General features: G+C 37.6%; 1 protein-coding gene across 1 annotated transcript; it reads left to right on the forward strand.

Moving 5' to 3' along the window:
- Positions 1-1,807: 1,807 nt before the first annotated feature.
- LOC100781711 (nuclear pore complex protein NUP62) lies at positions 1,808-23,197 on the forward strand. Its single transcript, XM_003539074.5, has 9 exons — positions 1,808-3,444; positions 4,595-4,691; positions 5,775-5,853; positions 6,432-6,554; positions 6,663-6,740; positions 20,643-20,746; positions 21,942-22,029; positions 22,104-22,202; positions 22,844-23,197. Exons 1-9 carry the CDS (start codon positions 1,920-1,922, stop codon positions 22,934-22,936), a joined length of 2,286 nt encoding a protein of 761 aa, XP_003539122.1. The 5' UTR covers positions 1,808-1,919; the 3' UTR covers positions 22,937-23,197.
- Positions 23,198-23,603: the final 406 nt, after the last annotated feature.

Genomic DNA, 23,603 nt, shown 5'->3' on the forward strand with positions numbered 1-23,603 from the left:
TGTATTTTTAAAATTTAGAAGAGTATTAAATGACATAAACTTGAATGGTGTTAACTTTCATTTTCTCAAAACGTGGCATGTAATGATATTGATTTTGTGTGTACATGGCACCAGAGGTGATCCGATGTAAACCTTATAATGAAAAGTGTGATGTGTACAATTTTGGGGTTATATTGAACGAGCTTTTAACTGGAAATTACCTATACGTTGAGACAAAATATGGTCCCACCAAGGTATATATGATCATCACACTAATCTTGAGTTGTCTAGTTAATTTTGTTAAATTGTTATGTAAATGTTTAATTAAGTAGTTCAATGCTAATCTCAATTGTATAGCATTCTGAAATGTCACTTGATCTTGATTATCATGAAATAAAATGTTTGATGTTATATTATTAGATTGTCATGGAAGTTGTGGAGGGTAAGCTGCGACCTAAGCTTTCGTGTGATGATGTTGGCCAACTTGAAACCAGAGAGATTGAAGGCGCTTTGCATCCTGTGGACAAAATACTATTTGAAAGTTAAAAATGAAACTTAGGATGTTTAGAAAATTTTGTAATTGTAGTTTATATTTACTTACTTTACAGTTTTTACAATTCATGTCTCAACATTAAATATGTTTTAAATTCATAGTAATTAGTAAATTTCTCATGAAATTTCGAGTAAAAACTGTTTCAAAATAGAATGAAAATTATATGTTGTGTAGTCTGGTTTTAAAATATTTGCAGGTTAATTTTGAGTTTATTGAAAAAATAGATAACATATTAAAAAAAAGTTCTAAAACAACATCGATTTTTTAAAAAAATCGATGTTAAATGTTACTAACAACATCGGTTTTTAAAAAACCGATGTTGTTAGTAACATTTAACATCGATTTTTTTTTAAAAACGGATATTGATATGTAGATTTATAGTTTTTTTTCATAATTCTTATCATATAACATTGGTTATTTAAATAACCGATGTTGTATTTATTAGTTAACATCGATTTTTCAAAACTGGTGTTAACGATGCTACTTTTCACATCGGTACTTTCAACATCGGTAAATAACCGATGTTGAAAGTCTTAAATAACCGATGTAAAAACCTTATTTTTTAGTAGTGCACGTTCCACAATAGAAAGCCACTTTGCACGATGCATTAAAGGATCCTTTCAACATTGTTCATCGTCACCCATGTCACCACACACACTTAGGAAACAATGGTGCCTCCAATGCAAAGTGAGTGAGAGAGCGATTGAACCTAAACCCTATTTTCACACTCTTTAAAATTCCCAAACAACCTTACAAATATGAGAGAGAAAGCCTATTCAGTACCAATTCTAATTTTGTATTAAGGTGATTTTTCTATTTTTCATTTTAAAATTAAAATGTCAAAATGGATATGACCTCTTTGCCAATAAAACAACCAATAAAAGTGTGTCATATTGCATTTTTACCCATGATTATGCCACATCACATTTTTTTTATGGAGGAAGATGACAAGGACTACAAACATAAATGCTTAATTGTAAGGACTAAAGTGATTCTTTTTGCGGGGATAAAAAGCAAAAAAAAAAAAAACCTAATTGCAGAAACGAGAAATATATTTAAACTTAAAATTTATGTTAAATCATTTCATGAGCTTTCATTAAAAATAGTTGAATGAAACACATTTTTAATATTTTCATTTTCTGAAAAAGAAAATAAGAAACGAAGATAAAAAATATTTTCAGAAAATAAAAAACATTTTCTAAAGCCAAAATGCCATAGCCCCAATTTTTTTTAAATTTTCCAAATCACTAAAAACACTACTACTAGTAGTATTTGACAAAAGCACATTACAGCTAAACCCCCCTCTCCAAATCGAAAACCCCTCTCCTTTTGAAAACGAGACGCTCCTCACTCCAAACAGGCAAAGCAGAGATAGCGCACAACAACAATGTCGGGTTTCTCCTTCGGATCTTCTTCTTCCCAATCTTCTGCATTCTCCTTCACAAACCCTTCTTCTTCTTCTTCTTCCCCGTTCTCACTTAGCTCCACCCCCGCTTTCTCATTTGGATCCTCCTCTCTCTTCACCACAAACCCTACCTCCGCCGCGTCTTCTTCGCCCTCCCCTCTCACTTTCTCCTTCGCTTCCTCTGCCTCTCCCGCACCCGCATCCGCCGCCGCCGCCGCTTCTTCAATCTTCGGTGCCGCCACTTCTGCCTCCCCCTTGTTCTCTTCTCCCGCAACGGCGCCGTCTGGGGCTTCTTCCTCGTCCGCAATGACGCCGTCGTTTGGAGCAGCAGCTTCCTCCGCCGCGGCGTCGCCTTTCGGTGGCGGAACGCCCTCTGCCAAAACGACGCCGTTTGGAGCAGCAGCATCCTCGGTTTCAACTAATCTGTTTGGAGCAGGGTCCTCTGCTTCCACTACTCTATTTGGTGGAGTATCCTCTGCTTCAACGACGCCGTTTGGCGGAGCGCCCTCAGCTTCATTAACGGCGTTTGGTGGAACGCCCTCAGCTCCTACGGCGCCGTTTGGCACAGCTTCCTCAACGCCAACAACAACTACATCCACGACTCTGTTCGGAGGAGCGTCTTCTGCTTCAGCGACGCCGTTTGGAGTAGCGTCCTCAGCTTCAACGACGCCGTCTGGTGCAGCGTCTTCAGCTTCAACGACGCCGTTTGGTGCACCGTCGTCTGCTTCATTAACGGCGTTTGCTGGAACGTCATCTTCATCGACACTATTCGGATTCAGCGGAACAGCTTCTGCAACGACGCCGTTTGGTGGTAGTAGTAGTAGTAGTAGTACTGCCTCTGCCTCTGACTCAAGTTCAGCTTTTGGAGCATCTTCTTCAGCCGCAACGACGCCGTTTGGAGCGTTGAATGCTTCTTCTTCAGCTGCAAATAGCTCTCCTTTGTTCTCAGGTGCATTTGCTAATACCGGAGCTTCTTCGTCCGCGGCCTCAACGACGTCGTTTTCAGGGTTTGCAAAGCCGTCTACTCCTGCCGCTACAACGGCGTTGTCTAGCTCTTCAGGACTCTCCCTCGCTTCTCAACCCTCTTTTGGATTTCCCAATGCAGCTTCGGCTTCGGCTTCTTCAGCTGCTTCCACAGCTTCTGGTACACCGGCGGCTTCGAGGCCCTCTTCGGGTTCAACTTTTTCGTTCACCACGTCTTCGGCGCCGCTGTTCTCGACGGTGACGACCACCACCACCGCCTCCACCGTGTCTACCGGCAGCACGACCTTGGCGCCTTCTGTGCCTGCATTTGGTGCTACTGGTGCTGCATCTTCTGCTGCCGCGAGTGCTTCCGCAACTCCTGTTGCTTCTACTGGTGCTGCATCTTCTGCTGCCAGTGGAGGATCGTCTTTTACAGGATTTGGCGTTGGAAGCACAGCGACCACTGCTTCTTTTGGGACTGGGTTTTCCTTTTCGAATAAGTCGTCAACGGTGGCAGTTTCTAGTGTTACCGCTTCTGCATTTGGTGAGCTATGCTGTTTGAATATTTTTAGAAATATCTATGTAAATCATATTTGCTACTATGTTTTTGAGGTGTCTGACCTGTTTTATTGCTAAAATGGAGGTTCTGTGATGATTTTATCTATGATGATATTGGCTTTTGAATCAATTTGATGTATGGATGAAATGTAGACGATTGTCTTTGACACATTGAAAAAAACTGCGTGGGTAGAAGATTTTGCTCCTGAATCAAGTTTCAAATGTTTTTCAGTTGTCTTCTCTTTTCTTGTGGTAGAATTTCTGTTGATTCTTGTAGTAATTTCCTCTTGTTATATAGTGCTTTCCACAAAGTAAATTTTCCTTGCTTGAGTTGTCATTGGATGTGATAGGTACCTTGTGATACCATTTTAATGAGTTTATGCAATAATTGAGAATTTGGCCAAATGAGAATGAGAAAATGAATGAAATTAGGAACTATCATCAGTATCATGCACAATTCTTTCTGCTCGTAATTTGTATTTTGTTTTTATTTGAAACTTGATTGATGAGAAGTTCCTTGTTTGTGTGAAAAGTAAAGCCTTCAATTGAACTGATTGATTGATAATTCTTGATATCTAGCAAAGACTTTTGAGTGACTGAACCTTGGTCAAATTTGTTGCATTACTTGAGATAGGTTCTGTCATTGCATGCTTTTGACTGAGAGGTGAGCTGAATTAATATGAAAATAATCTTGTTGCATTGGATTAAATTTTAGATTGAACTCAGTTTCAACTCATTAGAAATTTAGAATTGAATGCAAATATAAAAACTAGACTTGAGAATTAGGAAACTGAATTAATATGTGCCTTTTAGTTTCATTAAGTTATTCTGAATCAAATTCAAACTAGAGTACATGTACATACATTGCTCCCTGCATCCTGCTTAGAATTAGTTGGTTTTGGCCTTCAATTGACCACTTCCATGGTTTCATTTTATATGACATGATGTTGGCCTTTGTTGGGTTTTATCATTTTATTTTTGTTTTCATTTTTTTTTTCTATTTCACTTTTGAAGATTACTGATCCTCCTTGTAAGCTTTTTATTTTTTCTCTCTAATAAATTGTTTGTTTGAAAAAATGTTCAAAATCTGTTTCAAACCTGATGGCTGATTGTTCACTGGATAATTGATGCTACAGGGGTGAGCACTTCAACCTCTACTGCTCCAGCAATTTTGAGTTCCAGCTCTAGTGCAACTCCGACATCATCCGCTCTTGTTGTGGCTTCCACTAGTGAGTATGTATACATTTTAATGGTCATAGTTCAAGTATTTCCGATTAGTAAATGTAGTTAAAATATTTCCTTATTCTGTATTGTTCACCTCCCCTTTCTATCTCACTCTTGATTCTGTTTTAAGTTTATGCATGTATAATATGTTCTATTGATATTGTATCATTGCTAATTTCATCAAAAAACATGCACATTATACTTTTTATCAAAAAACAAACAACACTTATTTGCATTTTGAAGGTTCCTTTATTTGTTTTCCCCCCTCAGTTTTCAGTTGTAGGATATATTGTAATGTGTACTTTGGTGTCCTCAAGTTGCACCTTATGTTAGTTTGCTACTTGTAGAGAAATTTAGAAATACACGATAATAAGATGATTTCCATATCTTACACAGGTATTTAAAGACTGATACAATCCACCAAAAAAGATTGTATGTATCCCTTAGCCACCAACCTTGCCTTGTATCCTGTCAGAAAGTGGGTTTGGGTCTAATTCAACCCTACAAAACCGGCATGTAAGGTGAGGGCTGCCCCCCCACTTATATAATTTATCTCGACACTATCTTTAGTCAAAGGAAAAAGGGTCTTTGGATAGCGAAACGGGTCACCGGAATAAGTACAACGACTAGAAAGGTCCACCGATGGGGGATGGTTTCTGTTATTCCCTCAGCTAGGCTCTGGATACCATGTAAAATAGGATAAAATATAGAGGGACAGTAGACTAAAACCATGTTTCAGAGTACACAGTGGATGCTTGTTTATATAGACAGGTAGTATTGATTACACATAATTAGAGGATATTCAGTTTCCTCTAAACCAGATATCATATTCTATCACTTCATTATACGTTAAATTCCTGATTCTCAACAACATTTAATTTGATACATAATATTTACAGCTCAACACTACTCATAGGACTGATCAGACTCGTTTTACTTTGCATTGTATCTAGTTTCCTGCTTTATGTTTGTTAAATCACATTGTTTTCCGTAATTTATTTATTCCTATGCTTTAAGTTGTGGATGCATTAAGAGTCATTAATAAATCATAGGAAGGTGCTTTTGATACTTTGTTTTCTGCTTGCCCTATAGAACTACTTCAACTGTCAGCACTTCAGTTGCTGCTGCACCAAAATTGCCTTCTGAAATCACAGGGAAGACGGTGGAGGAGGTACTTGATGTGTTCCCTACATCATATTTTATTTATTCTGACTTTGGAAGTTAATCAAGACTATTACTGATAAGTTCATTTGGCTTAGAAAATTTAATTTATTTACTTGGTCAAGATTTTAGCTGCCTTTTCATTGAATTATTATACTAAGGAAATGATTGCTTCTACAACCTAGTGATGAACACATGACGTACTGGAATATATAGAATAGACTAGGGAATAGGGGAAAAATGATATGGACTTATTTTAAACAGCTTTAGTTTCACATTTTCTATACAAAATTATATGTTCAAATCCATAGCTCAAGGGTGTTTGAATTATCTTATTTTGTGTTCGACATAGCTTGTTTTGGGATCAAAATGTTATACTAAGAAAGCTTTAGGGAGAGAAGCATTTTTTTCTCTATAAAATAAGCTAAATCAAACATGCTCTACGGAACACACCCCTAACAACATTATTTCCACTGTGTAATTCACTTTTATAATAGGGTTTCTCATGGAGGATAAGACATTGGGTGTTGGAATTGGACATTCCTCTATTTCTCTCTATCCTGTTCCTAATCATATAATCTTCTGTAGATTATCAAGGAGTGGAATGCTGAGTTGCAAGAGCGAACTGGAAAATTTAGAAAACAAGCAAATGCAATAGCTGAATGGGATCGCAGGATTTTGAACAATCGTGATGTTTTATTGAGACTTGAGGTTTCTCTACATCTACTGATAAACATTTTAAATTATTTTCCACATGCAAATGACTTAAAATTTTGGCAATCCTTGCTCTATAGCTTATTTATACTGTTATAAATTTAGATTGAAGTGGCAAAAGTAGTTGAGACACAGTCAAATTTGGAGAGGCAATTGGAGTTGATAGAGACTCATCAACAGGAGGTATTTTGAAAAACCGGTTTATTTCTTGATAGTTTTCAAGCTTCTTATTCATGTATTTTTAGGAAACAGTTTCTTTTTCGTTATTGTAGGGTGTTAATAAAATATTGTGCTTGTATTCTATTTATTAGCGTTCTTTGTCTTGTTATCTAACAACAAACTCTGCTTTGTTCTAATGGTGACATACTATTCCATTAGGGTTGGAAAGTTGATTGTATGTCAACTTTACGTCATGCTTGTCCTTTGCTTATTTGTATTCAGTAAGCAACTTTCAATCAAAATTTCATCTTTTGAAAAAAAATGGTTTTTCCTGAGTTCAATCTAAATGAAAACACATACAGCATGCTCCTTTATGTTGGCATGTGTCTAGAATAAGTATCCTTTTAAAAACAGTATGGTCACTATTGGTAAATTAAGCAAATAATAGATTCTGGTTTGCATAGAGCAACAAACTCAACAGGCAGGCAGCTGCTCACAAATTCAATAAAACCTGGGCAGTTAGCTAGTAAAACAATATCATAAATTTATATTTTATAGATGCAAATAAATCTTAAGGGTTATGACCTAAAATTGAAATTGATAGATTCAGAAATTCAGGAATTTAGTTAGTTCTATTCAAGGTTGTTAAAATTGTAGATCCTATACCTTGGGATCATCAGACAAGGGAGAAAGAAACATAAGATGTGAAATCGTGACACTTGGATGAAAGATCTTGCCTGTTATGTAAAATTATATTTAAGAACATATGTATGTCTAAAAATAACTAGCACTAGCAGGTGCTCATGAAGTCTAGAATCACTAAGCACTAGAACCAGCAGGAATGCTAGATGGCATTTTTGCATCAACCGACAAGCAGAAGTAGCACTCAAAATTAGAAAGTTTAGACAATCTCAATCATGATTTTGACAACTATGGTTTGTTTTAAGGCGCAGGCTACGGTGGTCAAGTGTGATAATTTGTGTATAGTGCATATTTGATAAAACTGAGTGATTAAGTGTTTGAGAAGATGAGAAAATTGAGAGAAAAGACTGATACTATTACTAGACTGAAAAGTTAATCTGAGTTGGTTACAATGAGAGGTATATATAGACCTCTAAACCTTTACACTAGCCCTAACAAAATCTAACTAACTAACTAACAGCAAAGGCTAACTGAATTAACTAACAGACTAACTGAATTAACTGATCTGTTATCAGATATCTAATGCTAGAGAAGTGTTATTAGCAAAGGCTAACAGCCCTTACAAGTACACAAAATTACAAAACTGTTTATACAGTTATACAACACATGCTCTAATATTCTAATATCCCCCCTCAAACTCAAGGGGAAGAGTTTTCAGAAGAAATACTCTTCACATTGAGTTTGTCGTTGAGTATCTCAAATCTTGCTGAAGAAAGAGGCTTGGTCAGCACATTAGCCCACTGGTCTAAGGCTAGAATATGTACAATTGAAAGCTGTTTGGCCAAAGCTTTTTCTCTAACGAAGAAGACATCAACTTCCATGTGCTTTGTACGACTGTGGAACACAGGGTTGTGAGCAATGGACACAACACTTTGGTGGTCATAGAAAAGGACAGGAGTAGTGAATGGTACTTGTAATTCTGTTAAAAGAGCATGAATCCATGTTAACTCAATGGAAGTTTGAGCTAAACTGCAATATTCAGCTTTAGTGCTGGATCTAGCTGTGACTTTTTGTTTGCAGGACCACCAAGATAGTAGGTTTGGACCAAGAAATATTGCAGCCCCTGAGGTGGAATGCCTGTCATCCACATCCGATACCCAGTCAGCCTCACAAAATGCACGGATAACCAAGGGCCTTGTAGCAAGAGCAGGCTGAAAAAGTAATCCATGAGATAAAGTGCCCTTGAGATACCTTAGTATTCTTTTCACTACTGCCCAATGAGAGTCTAGAGGTGCAGCCATAAATTGACAAACCTTATTGACAGCAAAGCTGATTTCAGGCCTAGTGAGAGTAGCATATTGTAAGGCACCAACCACTGATCTGTATAAAGTTGGGTCATGAAAAATATCAGCGCCATGTCGAGATAGTTTGCAATTAGATACCATTGGAGAAGAAATAGAATGAGTTTCAGCCATGTGAGTTTTGCGAAGTAAGTTTTGAATGTATTTACTCTGATTCATCAATATAGAGTTATTAGGGAGATATTTGATCTCTAGACCCAAGAAATAATCCAAATGACCAAGTTGTTTGAGAGAGAATGCAGTGAAGTTTGGTTGTGAGCTGCTGAATTAGAGAGGTAGAACTACCTATAGATGAAAAGAGAAATGTCACATTTGCTCCATTCAAATCCAAACTGAAGTAGAGTAGATTTCAGCCAATCAAACCACTGCCTTGGAGCTTACTTCAAGCCATAAAGAGCTTTATTTAGCTTGCAGACCTGGGATCTATCTGCAACTTCAAAACCTGGAGGCTATGTCATAAATACAGATTCTTCAAGAACCCCATTTAAGAAAGCATTATTTACATGAAGCTGAAATAGCTCCCAGCCATGTGACAGAGCAAGGGTAAGAACAATACAAAAAGTGACAGGTTTGATTACAGGAGAAAAGGTCTCATGAAAGTCAAAGCCATGAACTTGATGAAACCCCTTTACTACCACGCCTTGCTTTAAACTTGTTGATGGAACCATCAGCATTTTCCTTTACTCTGAAAACCCACTTTCACCCAATAGTTTGTCTATTAGAAGGTAAAGAAACTAAGTCCCAAGTTTTATTTTTCAACAAAGCATCATATTCTTGTTGCATGGCAGCAAGCCAATCTGCATTTTCCAGGGCCTGCTTCACAGTTTTAGGTTCAGAATGAGTAAGAAATAATGGATGTAGTCTAGGATTGTGAATTCCAGATTTGGATCTTGTTTGCATGGGATGTGTGTTAGCTGGTATAGAGCTTGGTGCTGAAGGAGACTCAGAGGAGGATGTATTAATGGTTGTGGACTCTAAAGTTTGAGGATAAACAGATGTGGATTCAGAGGGGGTGGGTGAGTGAAAGATATTTAGGAAGAGGAATTGTAGGTGAATGAATTGGATTAGTGGAAAAACCAGGAGGAACAAGAGGTGCAGAAGTAGAATGAGAGGGAGATGATTGAGACAATTGAGGTGTAATGACTACTGAAGGTGGAGATAGATTAGGATTAAGAGTGTGTTATAATTATGAGTTATAATTATGTGTATCTTTAGAATAGATTTCTGTATCTGTTTTAGCTTATAGTAGAAGACAGCAGTGTGTCCTGTCTTATCAAAGCTTTCAAGCTTCTCTCTCCTCTTTGTATATATATATATGTTATTTGAATGAAAGAAGCAAGAGACAGTTTTTCCTCACTACCTTAAAAGCTAAGTTGGCATTAGAGCGGGTTCCGTCCGCAGTCGCCGTCCGCCGCCGGCCGCCGTCACTTCCGGCCGCCATTCTCTCCGGCGAACCTAGGGTTCGAACCGCCCTGGAAAGCGCTACCCAACCCTACAGGTTGCGTCGCCATTGGAGTTGTCACGTGCCGTCACGTGCCGTCACAGCTCCTTGCGTTTTCCGGCGCGTGTGGTTCACGCGCCGCCGTCCCAACGTCGGAAGCTAGCCCAACTTGTTCCGGCAGCTTCGTCGTTCTTCTCTGAGCCTGTTTCAGGTGTTGTTTTTTGATTTTGGCAAGCCTTTGTGCCTGCACGTGCCTTCTTCTATCCTTTGTTCCTTTGGGTTTCCATTGTTGATCAGAAATGGCTCTTCTGGACCAGTTTTTTCCTTTTCTAGAACCCCAACAATAACAACTACAAAACTGAACTGGAAAAATTATCTATCTTGGTCTGCCGCTGTGGAGCTTTGGTTCCTTGGCCAAGGACATCATGACCATTTGGAGAAAGGAGTTGATGCTGTTCCAAATGACAGAAAACTTGAGTGGGAGAAGCTTGACTATCAACTCTGTGCTGTATTATGGCAATCAGTTGAGCCAGATATTTTGGAGATCCTTAGGTCATTCAAAACGTGTCATTCGTTTTGGAAAAAGGCCCAAGAGATCTTTGCAAATGACATTCAAAGCCTTTTTGATGCAACCGTGAAGGTTACAGCTCTCAAACAAACTGGACATGACATGATTGCACATGCAGGAAAGGCTAGGGCTGCAGTTGAAGAGCTGAAAAAGTTTCTGGTAGCTGACTCATTGGAAGAAATGAATAGAAAACTGGATAAGTTTTACATGTTCCTCATCCTGAGGAGTCTACACTCTGACTTTGATCATGTGCGTGATCAAGTTCTTGCTGGAGATCAAGTTCCATCAATGGACTCTCTCATCACTAGGTTACTTCGTGTGCCTCATGCGCTGAAAGAAGAAAATCCAGTTGATGTGGTGGAAACTTCAGCAATGGTTGCATCTCGTGGAAGAGGGGGAGGCCGTAATAGTAGAGGAGGCCGCAGTGGAAAAGGTGGACGTCCTCAATGCACATATTGCAAGAGGATGGGTCACACTCAAGAGAATTGTTATTCCCTGCATGGATTTCTTGAAAAAGTTGCCAAGGTAGCTCAGACAGAAAAATCAGAGTTTAAGTTCTCTGATGAAGAGTACCAAGAGTATTTGAAGCTGAAATCTGAGAAATCCAGCAGCCCGGCTTCACCTTCCTCTGTATCATGTTATTCAACAGCATGTATTTCTCAATCTATTGACGGTTCTAGTCCTTGGATACTTGATTCAGGTGCCTTTGATCATATTTCTGGTAACAAGTCCGCTTTTACATTCATGTCTTTTCCAAAAATTCCCCATTTTGTTACTGTAGCTAATGGTTCCAAAGTTGCAGTTCAAGGAAGTGGTCAAGTCTCTTTGTCTTCCTCATTAAAGTTGGATTCTGTTTTATTTATTTCTCAGTGTCCCTATAATCTAATTTCATTGAGTTAGTTAACTCGTTCATTAAATTGTTCAATAACATTTACTTCTAATTCCTGTGTTATTCAGGAACATGGCACGGGTCGAGTGATTGGAGAAGGACGTGAATCAAGAGGACTTTACTACCAGAAATCCAACTTTTCTGTTTCTTGTTCTGCAATTTCAAATCCCAAACTTTTGCATGATCGTCTAGGCCACCCAAGCTTACCAAAGCTGAAAATGATGGTTCATAGTCTGAAGAATCTTAGAGTCCTAGAATGTGAGTCGTGCCAACTAGGAAAACATGTTAGGTCATCATTTCCACAAACTGTCCAAAGATGTAATTCAGTTTTCTCTACCATTCATTCTGATATTTTGGGACCAAGCCGGGTTACATCTTTTGGTTTTCGATATTTTGTAACCTTTATTGATGAATTTTCTAGATGTACTTGGGTCTATTTAATGAAAGACAGATCTGAACTTTTGCCTATCTTTATGTCCTTTCTCAATGAGATTGAAAACCAATTTGGGAAAACAATTAAGATTTTTAGAAGCGACAATGCAAAAGAGTATTTCTCTCATGATTTTTCCTCCCTTTTATCCTCAAAAGGCATTTTACATCAATCCACTTGTCCCCATACACCACAGCAAAATGGTATAGCTGAAAGAAAAAATCGTCAACTTCTTGATACCGCACGCTCACTAATGTTAGCCTCCCATGTTCCTACACACCATTGGGGGGATGCGGTTCTTACTACTTGTTTCTTAATTAACAGAATGCCTTCATCCTCCCTTGAAAATCAAATTCCTCACTCAATCATTTTCCCTCATGATTCATTATTCCATGTTCCACCTAAAGTGTTTGGTTGTACTTGTTTTGTCCAAGATTTATCTCTCGGTTTAGACAAACTTTCTGCCCGAGCAATCAAATGTGTCTTTTTAGGTTATTCTCGTCTTCAAAAGGGTTACAAATGCTATTCTCCCTCTACTAGGAGATACTATGTCTGCAGATATAACCTTCTTTGAAGACACACCCTTCTTTTCACCATCTATGGATCATTCTTCTTCCATCCAGAATGTTCTTCCAATTCCCTCTCCACGTCCTCTAGATACTTCAAACCAAAATGTCAGTGAAGTTCCATCTTCTCCTCCGCATTCGACTGATGTTGGTCCTCCAGTACTTGAAGGTTCACCTCATGATTTTCATTCTCCTTCAATCACTCCTCAAGCCATGGATCCTGCCATCTTTCCTTCCTCTGATTCAGACTGGCCCATTGCCATCCGGAAAGGTACTAGATCTACTCGTAATCCTCATCCTATCTGTAATTTTTTGAGTTATCATCGTTTGTCTCCTTCATATTCTTCTTTTGTTTTTTCTCTATCTTCACATTCTGTCCCTTCTAATGTTCATGAGACACTTAGTCATCCTGGATGACGACAGGCTATGATTGATGAAATGCAGGCTCTTGAACATAGTGGTACTTGGGAACTTGTCCCTCTTCCTTTTGGCAAGAAGACAGTGGGTTGTAGATGGGTCTACGCAGTTAAAGTTGGGCCTAATGGTGAGATTGATCGACTTAAGGCTCGCTTAGTAGTTAAAGGCTATACTCAGATATATGGCCTTGATTATTGTGACACCTTCTCTTCGGTAGCTAAAATTACTATTGTCCGTCTGTTTCTTACTATGGCTGCCATGCGTCATTGGCCTCTCCATCAGCTTGATATTAAAAATGCATTTCTCCATGGTGACCTTGAAGAGGAGATTTATATGGAGCAACCTCCTGGGTTTGTTGCTCAGGGGGAGTATGGTCTTGTTTGTAAGCTGCGTCGATCTCTCTATGGGTTGAAGCAATCCCCTCGGGCTTGGTTTGGTAAATTCAGTCATATTGTTCGACTTTTTGGGTTGAAACGTAGTGAGGCTGATCATTCTGTTTTTTATTGTCATGCATCCCTTGGGAAGTGTGTTTATTTGATAGTATATGTGGATGATATAGTGATTACAGGGAATGATGCTACTAAGATTGGTCAGCTAAAGGAGCACTTATTCAGTCATTTTCAGACCAAAGACTTGGGAAGTTTGAAGTACTTCCTTGGTATTGAGGTGGCTCAGTCAGGAGATGGTGTTGTAATTTTTCAGAGGAAGTACGCTCTTGACATTTTGAAGGAAACAGGCATGCAGAATTGTAGACCTGTTGATGGCCCTATGGATCCGAATTTGAAGCTTCTAGCAGATCAGAGTGAAATGTATCCTGACCCTGAAAGATATAGAAGACTTGTGGGAAAACTCATTTATCTCACCATCACCAGACCTGATATTTCCTTTGCTGTTGGAGTGGTGAGTCAATTTATGCAAAATCCCCGTGTTGATCATTGGAATGCTGTTATACATATTCTTAGATACATTAAGAGAGCTCCAGGACAAGGATTACTTTATGAAGACAAAGGTAATACACAAGTATCTGGGTATTGTGATGCAGATTGGGCTGGTTGTCCTATGGATAGGAGATCCACATCCGGATATTGTGTCTCCATTGGAGAGAATGTTATTTCTTGGAAAAGCAAGAAGCAATCTGTTGTTGCTCGATCTAGTGCAGAGGCTGAATATAGATCTATGACTGTGGTTACGTGTGAACTTATGTGGGTTAAGCAAATTCTTGAAGAGTTGAATTTTTGCAAAGTGATGCAAATGAAGCTATATTGTGATAATCAAGCTGCTCTTCACATTGCTTCAAACCCCGTCTTCCATGAGAGGACTAAGCACATTGAGATTGATTGTCACTTCATTCGGGAGAAATTACTGTCTAAAGAAATTGTCACTGAGTTCATTAACTCCAGTGATCAGCCAGCAGATATTTTGACTAAACCCTTAAGGGGGCCTAGGATTCAGGTTATATGTTCCAAGCTTGGAGCCTACGATTTATATGCTCCAGCTTGAGGGGGAGTGTTATAATTATGAGTTATAATTATGTGTATCTTTAGAATAGATTTCTGTATTTGTTTTAGCTTATAGTAGAAGACAACAGTGTGTCCTGTCTTATCAAAGCTTTCAAGCTTCTCTCTCCTCTTTGTATATATATATATATATGTTATTTGAATGAAAGAAGCAAGTGACAGTTTTTCCTCACTACCTTAAAAGCTAAGTGAGTGAAATAAGAGTCAAGATTTTTGACTAAGTTAGAAGAGGAGGGAAAAAGATCAAAATAAGGGAATCTCAATTCATTAAACAGCACATCTTTGGATATGTATATTCTTCCAAAAGGAGACAGACATTTGTAACCTTTATGAGATGAAGAATACCCTAAAAGTAAACATTCGTGAGATCTAAAATCAAGTTTATGTGCATGATAAGGTCTTAACAAGGGTAAAAAAGCCCAACCAAATGTTTTAAGGAATTGAAAATCAGGATCCTTGTTAAAGAGAGTGACAAAAGGTATGGAAAAATTTAGGGAAGTAGTAGGAAGTCTGTTGATTAGATAGACAGCAGTGGTAAAAGCATAATCCCAAAATTGTAGGGGTAATGATGCATGATCTAACAATGTAAGGCCCAAATCAACTATGTGCCTATGTTTCCTTTCAACCATACCATTTTGATGATGAGTGTGAGGACAAATAAGTCTATGAGAGATGCCATAAGAATTTAGAAGTGCAGTAAAAGGTCTATATTCACCACCTCAATCAGATTGAACACTTTTGATTTTAGTATTAAGTTTTAGTTCAACCATTGACTTAAAAGCTTGAAAAATAGAGAGTTTCACCCTTAGATTTGATGGAAAATATCCAAGTGTACCTAGAAAAAACACCAATGAGGACACATAATATTTATAACCAACATATGAAGTTAAATGTGGGGGTCCCCACAAGTCTGTGAAGATAAGTTCCAAAAGAGAATAAACAAAAATAGAAGTGTGAGATGGTAATCTGTGAGACTTTGCCATACGACATGAAACAAAAATCTTAGAAGTTTTTATTTGATGGAGAAATATTACAATGTTTGAAAACTAGCGGCATTACATGTCTATTAGGATGACCTAATCTAGTATGCCAAAGACTAGCAAAGGAGAAACAACAGAATTAGGGACCTCACTAGAGTTTTTATTAATAGCTAGAGTTTTTATTAATAGTGGTATCTGTACTAAGCAAGCCATTATCTGAAGTTGAAGTTGAAGTGGACAAAAGCAAAGGAGAATTGTCTTGAAGGTTGAGGTTATGGAAGTAGTAAAGACCATCAGCACCAACAACTCTTTGAAGAAAGACTTTATTGGTCTCCTGAGATTTCACAAGACAAAAGTGAAGATGAAATTCAAAGTAAACAAAATTATCTTTAGCAAACTGACTCACACTTAACAGATTTTTTGATATTGAAGGAACATGTAACAGTTTGTGAAGCTTAAATCAGAAATATTCAAACCTTCATCATTTCCTATGAAGATTTGGTCAGGTCCATCAAAATGAGTGAATTGCTTGATGTTCTGTGATTCTCCAATTACATGAAAGCTGGCTCCTGAATCTGAAATCCAGGTTGAGGTTGCAGTACCATTCCCATGAGAGGAGGAATTAGTAAGCATAGAGCTGATACAGCAGGCTTAGAATTAGGATTGACCCAGATATTGGAAGATCTGATAGAATCAGAAGAGTAAGGAATTGCTTGGAGTGTGGCAGGATCAAAGAAGGTGAGTGATTCATGAGGCTGAAAGCTCATGTCAGACCGAAAATGGCACACATTGGCAGTGTGACCATACTTGAGGTAGATTTGACATTGAAAGTTGGCAAATCTGCCATTACCTCGTTCTCTACTGGAACCACCACCATTATGTCCGGCACCACGATCAGAAGGACCACTACGACAACTACCACGGCCAAAAGATCCTCTAGAACCACCAAAATCACCAAGTTTATAGGAATTCAAGTGTGAATAACCTTGAGTGTAGTTCAGCGATGAAGAGCTTAACATTTGAGCTTCTTTATTGTAACGAACCAGATGTGTTTCATGGCCATAAAGCAAGGCCTCAATTTCAGCCATTGATGGAATGTGTTTATTGCTTTCAATTACAGAAATTACCAGTGCATAATTCGGCAGGAGCCCTTCAAGCAATGCCTCAACATATTCCTCGTGTTGCATCAGAACTCCAACTCCAGCAAGTTCATCAACATAACTATTGATTTTCCACAAATATCCATCAATAGATTTGCCTTCAAGTGAAACCGCACACATCGCGGTTGTCAATTGTCTAGCACGAGATTTGGTGTGCAAGCTAAAATGCTCATAGATCTTGCCCCAAACCTGATACGAATGATTTGAGCCCAGCACGCCCGACAAGACTAATTTTGAGAGTGTGGACTGTAGCCAAACAAAAAGTGTTTGGTCCTGAACTTCCCAAGCTTCATACTTAGGATTCACGCGATCTATAATATGATCATCCTCCGTGAGATAGTGAGGCGAAACGACGGGATTGACGATGAAGCGCTGCAATTTATGCGCCTTGATCACTGGTTCTACATGTCGCCAATGAAGGTAGTTTGAATCATCGAGCTTCTCAACAATGGTGTTTGGGAACGACTATGATACAGGATTCAAAGGTGCGGAAGCCATGGATACACAGATCTTGAATGATAACTACAAAGGATAGGCTTTCGATACCATATTTGATCAAATTGAGTGAGAAAGTGTTTGAGAAGACGAGAAAATTGAGAGAAAAGACTAATATTATTACTAGACTGAAAAGTTAATCTGAGTTGGTTACAACGAGAGGTATATATAGACCTCTGAACCTTTACACTAGCAGTAACAGAATCTAACTAACAGCAAAGGCTAACTGAATTAACTAACAAACTAACTGAACTAACTGAATTAACTAATTGTTATCAGATATCTAATGCTAGAGAAGTGCTGTTAGCAAAGGCTAACATCCCTTACAAGTACACAGAATTACAAAACTGTTTATACAGTTATACAACACATGCTCTAATATTCTAATAGTGCACAAATTTTTTAGCCCTTGGATTAATCTTTGATACATTGTTTTATTTTGGACTTCCCACACCGTATTATTCCTCCCCCAACTTGTTCCCCTATTATGATACACCCTCTACATCAAATCATTCCCGATCTTATTCTTCTTCTTTCCCTCTCCTTACCTCCGACGGTGACTTCATTGCCAACAGTTCCTCCGTTCAACAACCCTCCACCATCTCTGGCAATCACTTCTTCTGTAAATCTTGTATCACATCCAACTGAAATAGAGTAATTCGGAAGAGTTAAACCATTGCCATTTGTTTATAGTTATTAGCTGAGTGAGTAGTGAAATTTTTCAGACAACTTGGGTATAAGATTATTCCCAAATTCACATTACTAAAAATTGAAATGTACTATGAATAATAAGCATGTAAACTCCATAAATCAAGTTTCTACAATAACATAACAGATGAGAAAACTAAACTACCGAAAACCGAAATGAGATTAAAAAAAATAGAAGGATTGAAGACTATTGCTCTAATAACACATAATTGTCTCTGTGGGCACAACAACAAATGCAGGAATCTCAAATCCAAATCTACTAATTAACTATCCACCGCAACCATTAGCAACGTGAAGAAGATCTATAAACCAAAATTAAAAAAATGCCCAGAGAGGATAATGACGTTTCCATATTTGCCTCTGTAAACTAGGAGAAAATATAGAGGGATATTAGACTAAAACCGTGTGTCAGAGTACACAACGGATGTGTTTATATAAGATAATTACATTAATTATACATAAATAGAGGATATTTTGTTTCCTCTAAATCAAAGATAATATCCCTATAAAATGTAATTAATACTAGAATCAAAATATTTATTATGATTTTCAACACTCCTCCTCAAGCTTGTTACAAGAAAATTTATTCCCACTAATAAATAAAAAATATTACAAAAAGGGAGTACCACCAAAAAACGTTTGAAGGACAACACAAGGATGTTGGTGAAGTCAGGGAAAATTGCTAGAAAGAGAGAGCTGGAATATCCATTAGCCTAAGAAAAGCAAGTTGACTATTGTAAAACCATCATTTGGAAGCTTCAAATCAATATTTTGAAGACAACTCAGGGATCTTGGTGAAATCATAAGTTTCTATGTAATGATAAATACAAGATAATGTAATCTAACACTCCCCTTCAAGCTCGGCGATATTTCATATGAATCGAGCTTGTTACAAATGTGGTCAACCTGATAAAAGCTAAAGGCAGTTTGCTGGAGAGCGCCAGGGCCCTGCACCTGGGAAAAAAAAGAATGGTCCACCGGGGACACCTTGAGGCGGAGGGAGAGAAGACTAGTGTGATGCTAGCTGGAGATGCGTCACGCATCATGTGCGTGAACTTCATGTGCCAGGGCCCTGCAAGGGGCCGGGTGCGGCAGTGTTTTGAGTTGGTTGGGCACATGGACAATGTGGCAGTCTTTAGCAATGGCAACGGGTACTATTCACCCATGAAAAAAGCATAAGACATGATAAATGATAAATGAAAACAGAAATGCGATTAAAACAAAGTGTTGAAAATAAGACCCGACAAATGAAACAGTCCTGGAATGGCCTGAAACTGGCTGGGCTTTGTGTGGCTCAGTTCAGGGAGCCTGGCATCAGATACGAAGGCTGGAAATATGGCCAGATGCGTCGCCACGTGTCGGAACAGTTGGGCGCTCAAATGCTGTTTGGTGCGCAAAGGAAGCGCACGTGAGAGAGCGCCAAGGCTTTGATGATGTTGTCGTCACCACCATCATGTAGATCGAAGCATGACAATGCTGGTGATGGGGTCACTTGATGGGAAGGTCATCGGAATTCCGATGGTGTACAGCGGCGCAGTTGTTGAAAAATGCACCAGAATAGGAGAAAAATCGTCGGAAAAAGGGAAAGTGAGTAGAAAAGTTCACCGAAAGACAGGAGACAAGAAGAAAGGTCCCCAGTGGAGCACGGGTTTTCGTTATTCCTCTCTCTCAAGAAGAACCTAACTTTTATACCATATAACAGTGTTTTACTGCAATGTTGTGTATCTTAGATGATCACATCTCATCTTTATTTATAATGGAGAAATCAGAATTGGTATTGATTACTTATCAATCAATTACTGATTATTAGGTAATTTACATATTAATCAGAATCATAAGTTTTTATGTAATAATAAATACAAGATAATGTAAAGATAAATGTAATCTAACAACCTCCAAATTCAATCCTTTTCCTTCTCGTTTTATTTTTCCTCGTACCTTTTTTTTTCCTTGAATGTGTAAAATAAAACAGGAAATGAAATAATTAAAAAAAAATCAATTAATTTTGTTGGTCATTCCTCTTGTCATCTTTGTCCTCGAGCAACCTCCCTTCCTCCTCATCTGCCTGTGCGGTCTTCTTCTGTGCCTCCTTTGCTTTCAGCGCTTGCAACTTTGAATGCTTATAATATGCCACACCGAGGAACGCAAGCCCATACTCAAACAAATTAATCGGCGTCACTAGATCATCTATTGCGAGGGGTCTACGTTTGACACTCCAGAATTCATCGATGGAGGGTCAACGGACTCCATCGAACAACTGCTGTCCCTGCTGCAACAACACCAGTCCTATGATTTCTAGAAGACGATGGAGGCTCAACGGACGAAGCAACTGCAGGCGGGGAAGACATCGTTGTCTTCGGAGGTGGTTGAGGGGTCCTTGGAGTGATTTGATGTAAAGGGTGTATCATAACGGGAGGAATAATAGGGTGTGGGAAGTCCAAAATAAAATAATGTCCCATAGATTAATTCAAGGACTAAAATAATTTGTGCACCATACACAAATTATCACACTTAACCACCATAGTCTAAGTCTTGTTTTAATATCTAATTTATAGATGAAGCTACATGATTATAGTCATTTCATTTTACTTTTTTTTATGGGCTATCAAATTGAGTTTTTAGTATGATATAAAATTTATGCTCAACACAATCAAAAAGTACACAGTGATCTATGCATTAAACGGTTCACAAAACATTTTTGAAATGTGTTTCGTATTGTGATGGAGGCTTTTTATTGTCACCCCTGTATTAGGTTGATAAGGCTTTACAAAGTATGGAGGAAGAAGCGGAGTGTATTTACAAGGATGAGCGTGGATTACTTCATGATGATGAAGCTGCATCTACAAGAGATGCAATGTGAGTTATCTGGATGGGTCCACTGATGGTTTGATATATTCTATATTTAAAGTTTTTACCCTATTTTGCCATATTGAATCCAATCTTCAGTTCAATCTGGTTTGGTTTTGACCTGTGATGGCTGAATTATTTTTTATGTAGTTATCATATTACTCTTGTATGCCCAATTTCATAAAAGCATGAACAACTATGACTGTAAAACTACAAAGTATGTATGATAATGACCCAACATTTTTGGCTACTCTAGCAAACTGTTAGTCCATGTGTACTATGATTTTCAAAAGAATGAAAATATAACTGCTTTGTTATATGTGCTTAGTTGTTGTTTTAAGTTTTATGAATTTTGAGATACAACATCAACATGATAAAGTAAGTTTAAATTAATGGTCAGATTGTTAAAATCACCAACTTGGCAGATTTCGTTGTCTTACTGTCAATTGATTCAAGTTGCAATAATTAATATCATTAGCTTTCAACTGCTTTTGTGCTACTGATTACTTACTGAATACAAATTTGTCTTTCATGTTGTTTACTGAAATATAAATTACTACATGATAAGGATTTAAAACAGTTATAGCCTTATACGTGTTGTTTAAATCTCAATGCAACTGTCAGAGATTAAATGATATGATAGTTCATGGAACTATGTTTTTAGGAAGGGCCCCTGGTGGAATTCCAGAATTCAATCCCCATTCTCCAATATTGGCAATAGGACACTAACAATACCAAAAAACACTTGTATTTTTTTGTAGTTTTATTTGGATAATTTCAATGATTAGTCACCTTTACAATATTATATTAAATTCAGAATATTTAAGTAGTTGGTCGATTAACTTCAATATTTTTGGCATGCTGAACCTTTTATTTTTTTGCCAGCTAGGATTGGCCCACTTAGTCAACCTTTCACTCATGACTATTTGACTAGGAATTGAATGTTGGAATTCTTATTGGTAGATTATCTGTAATTTCATTGCAAATCTTCGGTGAGGTTGGTTTGCCCTGACCTTGAAATGGAGAGAGAATTGTATCACACTAAATTCTGTATACTAAAAATAAAGAATTTACATATGAAATTAAGTTTTCCACTTTACACGTTTATGAAAATCATCAGATTTAGAGTTTATAACTCCTTTTCCCACGTTAACTTCATTGCTGATGCTTTATGTCATTTTTTTCCTAATACCTTAATTTGCAGGTATGAGCAATCTGAATTGATTGAAAGGGAACTTGAGCAGATGACTGAACAAATCAAATCAGTTATCCAATCCCTTAATTCAAACCAGGTATTGGTTGTTAGTTGCTCTTTCATTCTAATAAAAGAGCAAGAAATTTTGCTTACAATGGTGTTTTTGTTCAGGGTGGAGAACATGATACCCTTGATGGAATGACTCCATTAGATGCAGTAGTTCGAATTCTAAATAATCAACTAACTTCTCTGATGTGGATTGATGAAAAGGTAGGTTTGTATTTTTCATTGTGCTAATTTTTGTATATTGGGATTTTTTAGCTATTTTCTGCTTGTTACATAGAAATTGGATCAAGATTAACTTGCTTCAAGTATGCAATTAGCCAAGTGAAGATGGTTTTGCTTTGTCTGGACCTGTTCTCTCATGCAAGTTGTTAGAAATATGGAACCACCAATTATCAAGGAACCTTGAAATTGTTTTAGAATGCTGATTTTACATTTCTTTCAGTATATTAGAGCTTCCTAGTCTCGATTTTTAGAATTTGCACTCTTTTTAGGGATTGAAAAAGTGGTGTTTCAAAGTTATTGTGGTTCTCTTGAAATGGTTTTGTTCCTTGCTGCAGGAAGTTTTCCACTTTAGATGAGAGGGGTGAGGATACTGTATAATTATTATTCACGAATATGAATTGTAGGATTTTTTTCATTTACTTACATAATTAGGAAAACCTGGTTTTCCCTTCAATTACTTAGGTGAACCGAAATAGCAGTCCAGAGGGAGGGGGGAGGTGAAAGAAATTAGTTGTGGAAGTGTTGTATATAGGTTTAATATTTAAATTCTGCATAGTGCATACTTCATTCAATTTGATTTTTGCTTTCTTGTGCAAATTCTGACTTTGATCAATCCACTTCAGGCTGAAGAATTTTCTTCCCGTATTCAGAAGCTAGCTAACCCAGGTTCTGCTACAGATCGTGAACTGACGGGTCTAGGAATCTGGATGTCCTGATATTTCAAATTGTACAGTATATCAACCCTTTCAAAATGGGATGATACACCTAGAAGATTTTCATTTGTATGAAGAGGCTATTTTTGTATTTAGATTCGGGATGAACTGTTTTAGTTTTAGAATGGTTACGGGTTACCTTAAAGTTTTCTATTAAATTTCCCAATATTACTTCAATACTTTTCCATTGAAGTAAAAACCTCGTTATGAAATGAAATATTGTGAAGACTTAATGGTAAAGAATGAAATACCAATTTTAAAATAGCAACCTTCAACTATGAAAATGCTTGAGGTCTGTAATTAGTTCTTAGTTCCTGCTATGAAATGAGAGATGATGGAAATAAAATGCAGTTAGTTGTATGGGCTATTGAAGTATTTGACCCCATATTTAAGTTTTAGAAAAATACTATGTTTGACTGGAATTTGAGTAATAACTAGTGTTTATTTTCATATTCAATGGGTGTTATGTCCAAATTTAGATGCAATTAAATGGAACATGGTACATGTTAATGTGCAGTTTTTTGGACAAATTAATAAGGATGCCGTATCATTTTTGAAATTAATAATAAAAGATAATCCCACTGCCCCAAAAGCCATGGTTCCAGTTTCAACCGCCATAGGCATTGCGTCAATCCCTACTGCCCCAAAAACCAAAATCCATCACCGAATC

The sequence above is a fragment of the Glycine max genome, chromosome 11 (assembly GCF_000004515.6).
Source record: "Glycine max cultivar Williams 82 chromosome 11, Glycine_max_v4.0, whole genome shotgun sequence".
NCBI lineage: Eukaryota > Viridiplantae > Streptophyta > Magnoliopsida > Fabales > Fabaceae > Glycine > Glycine max.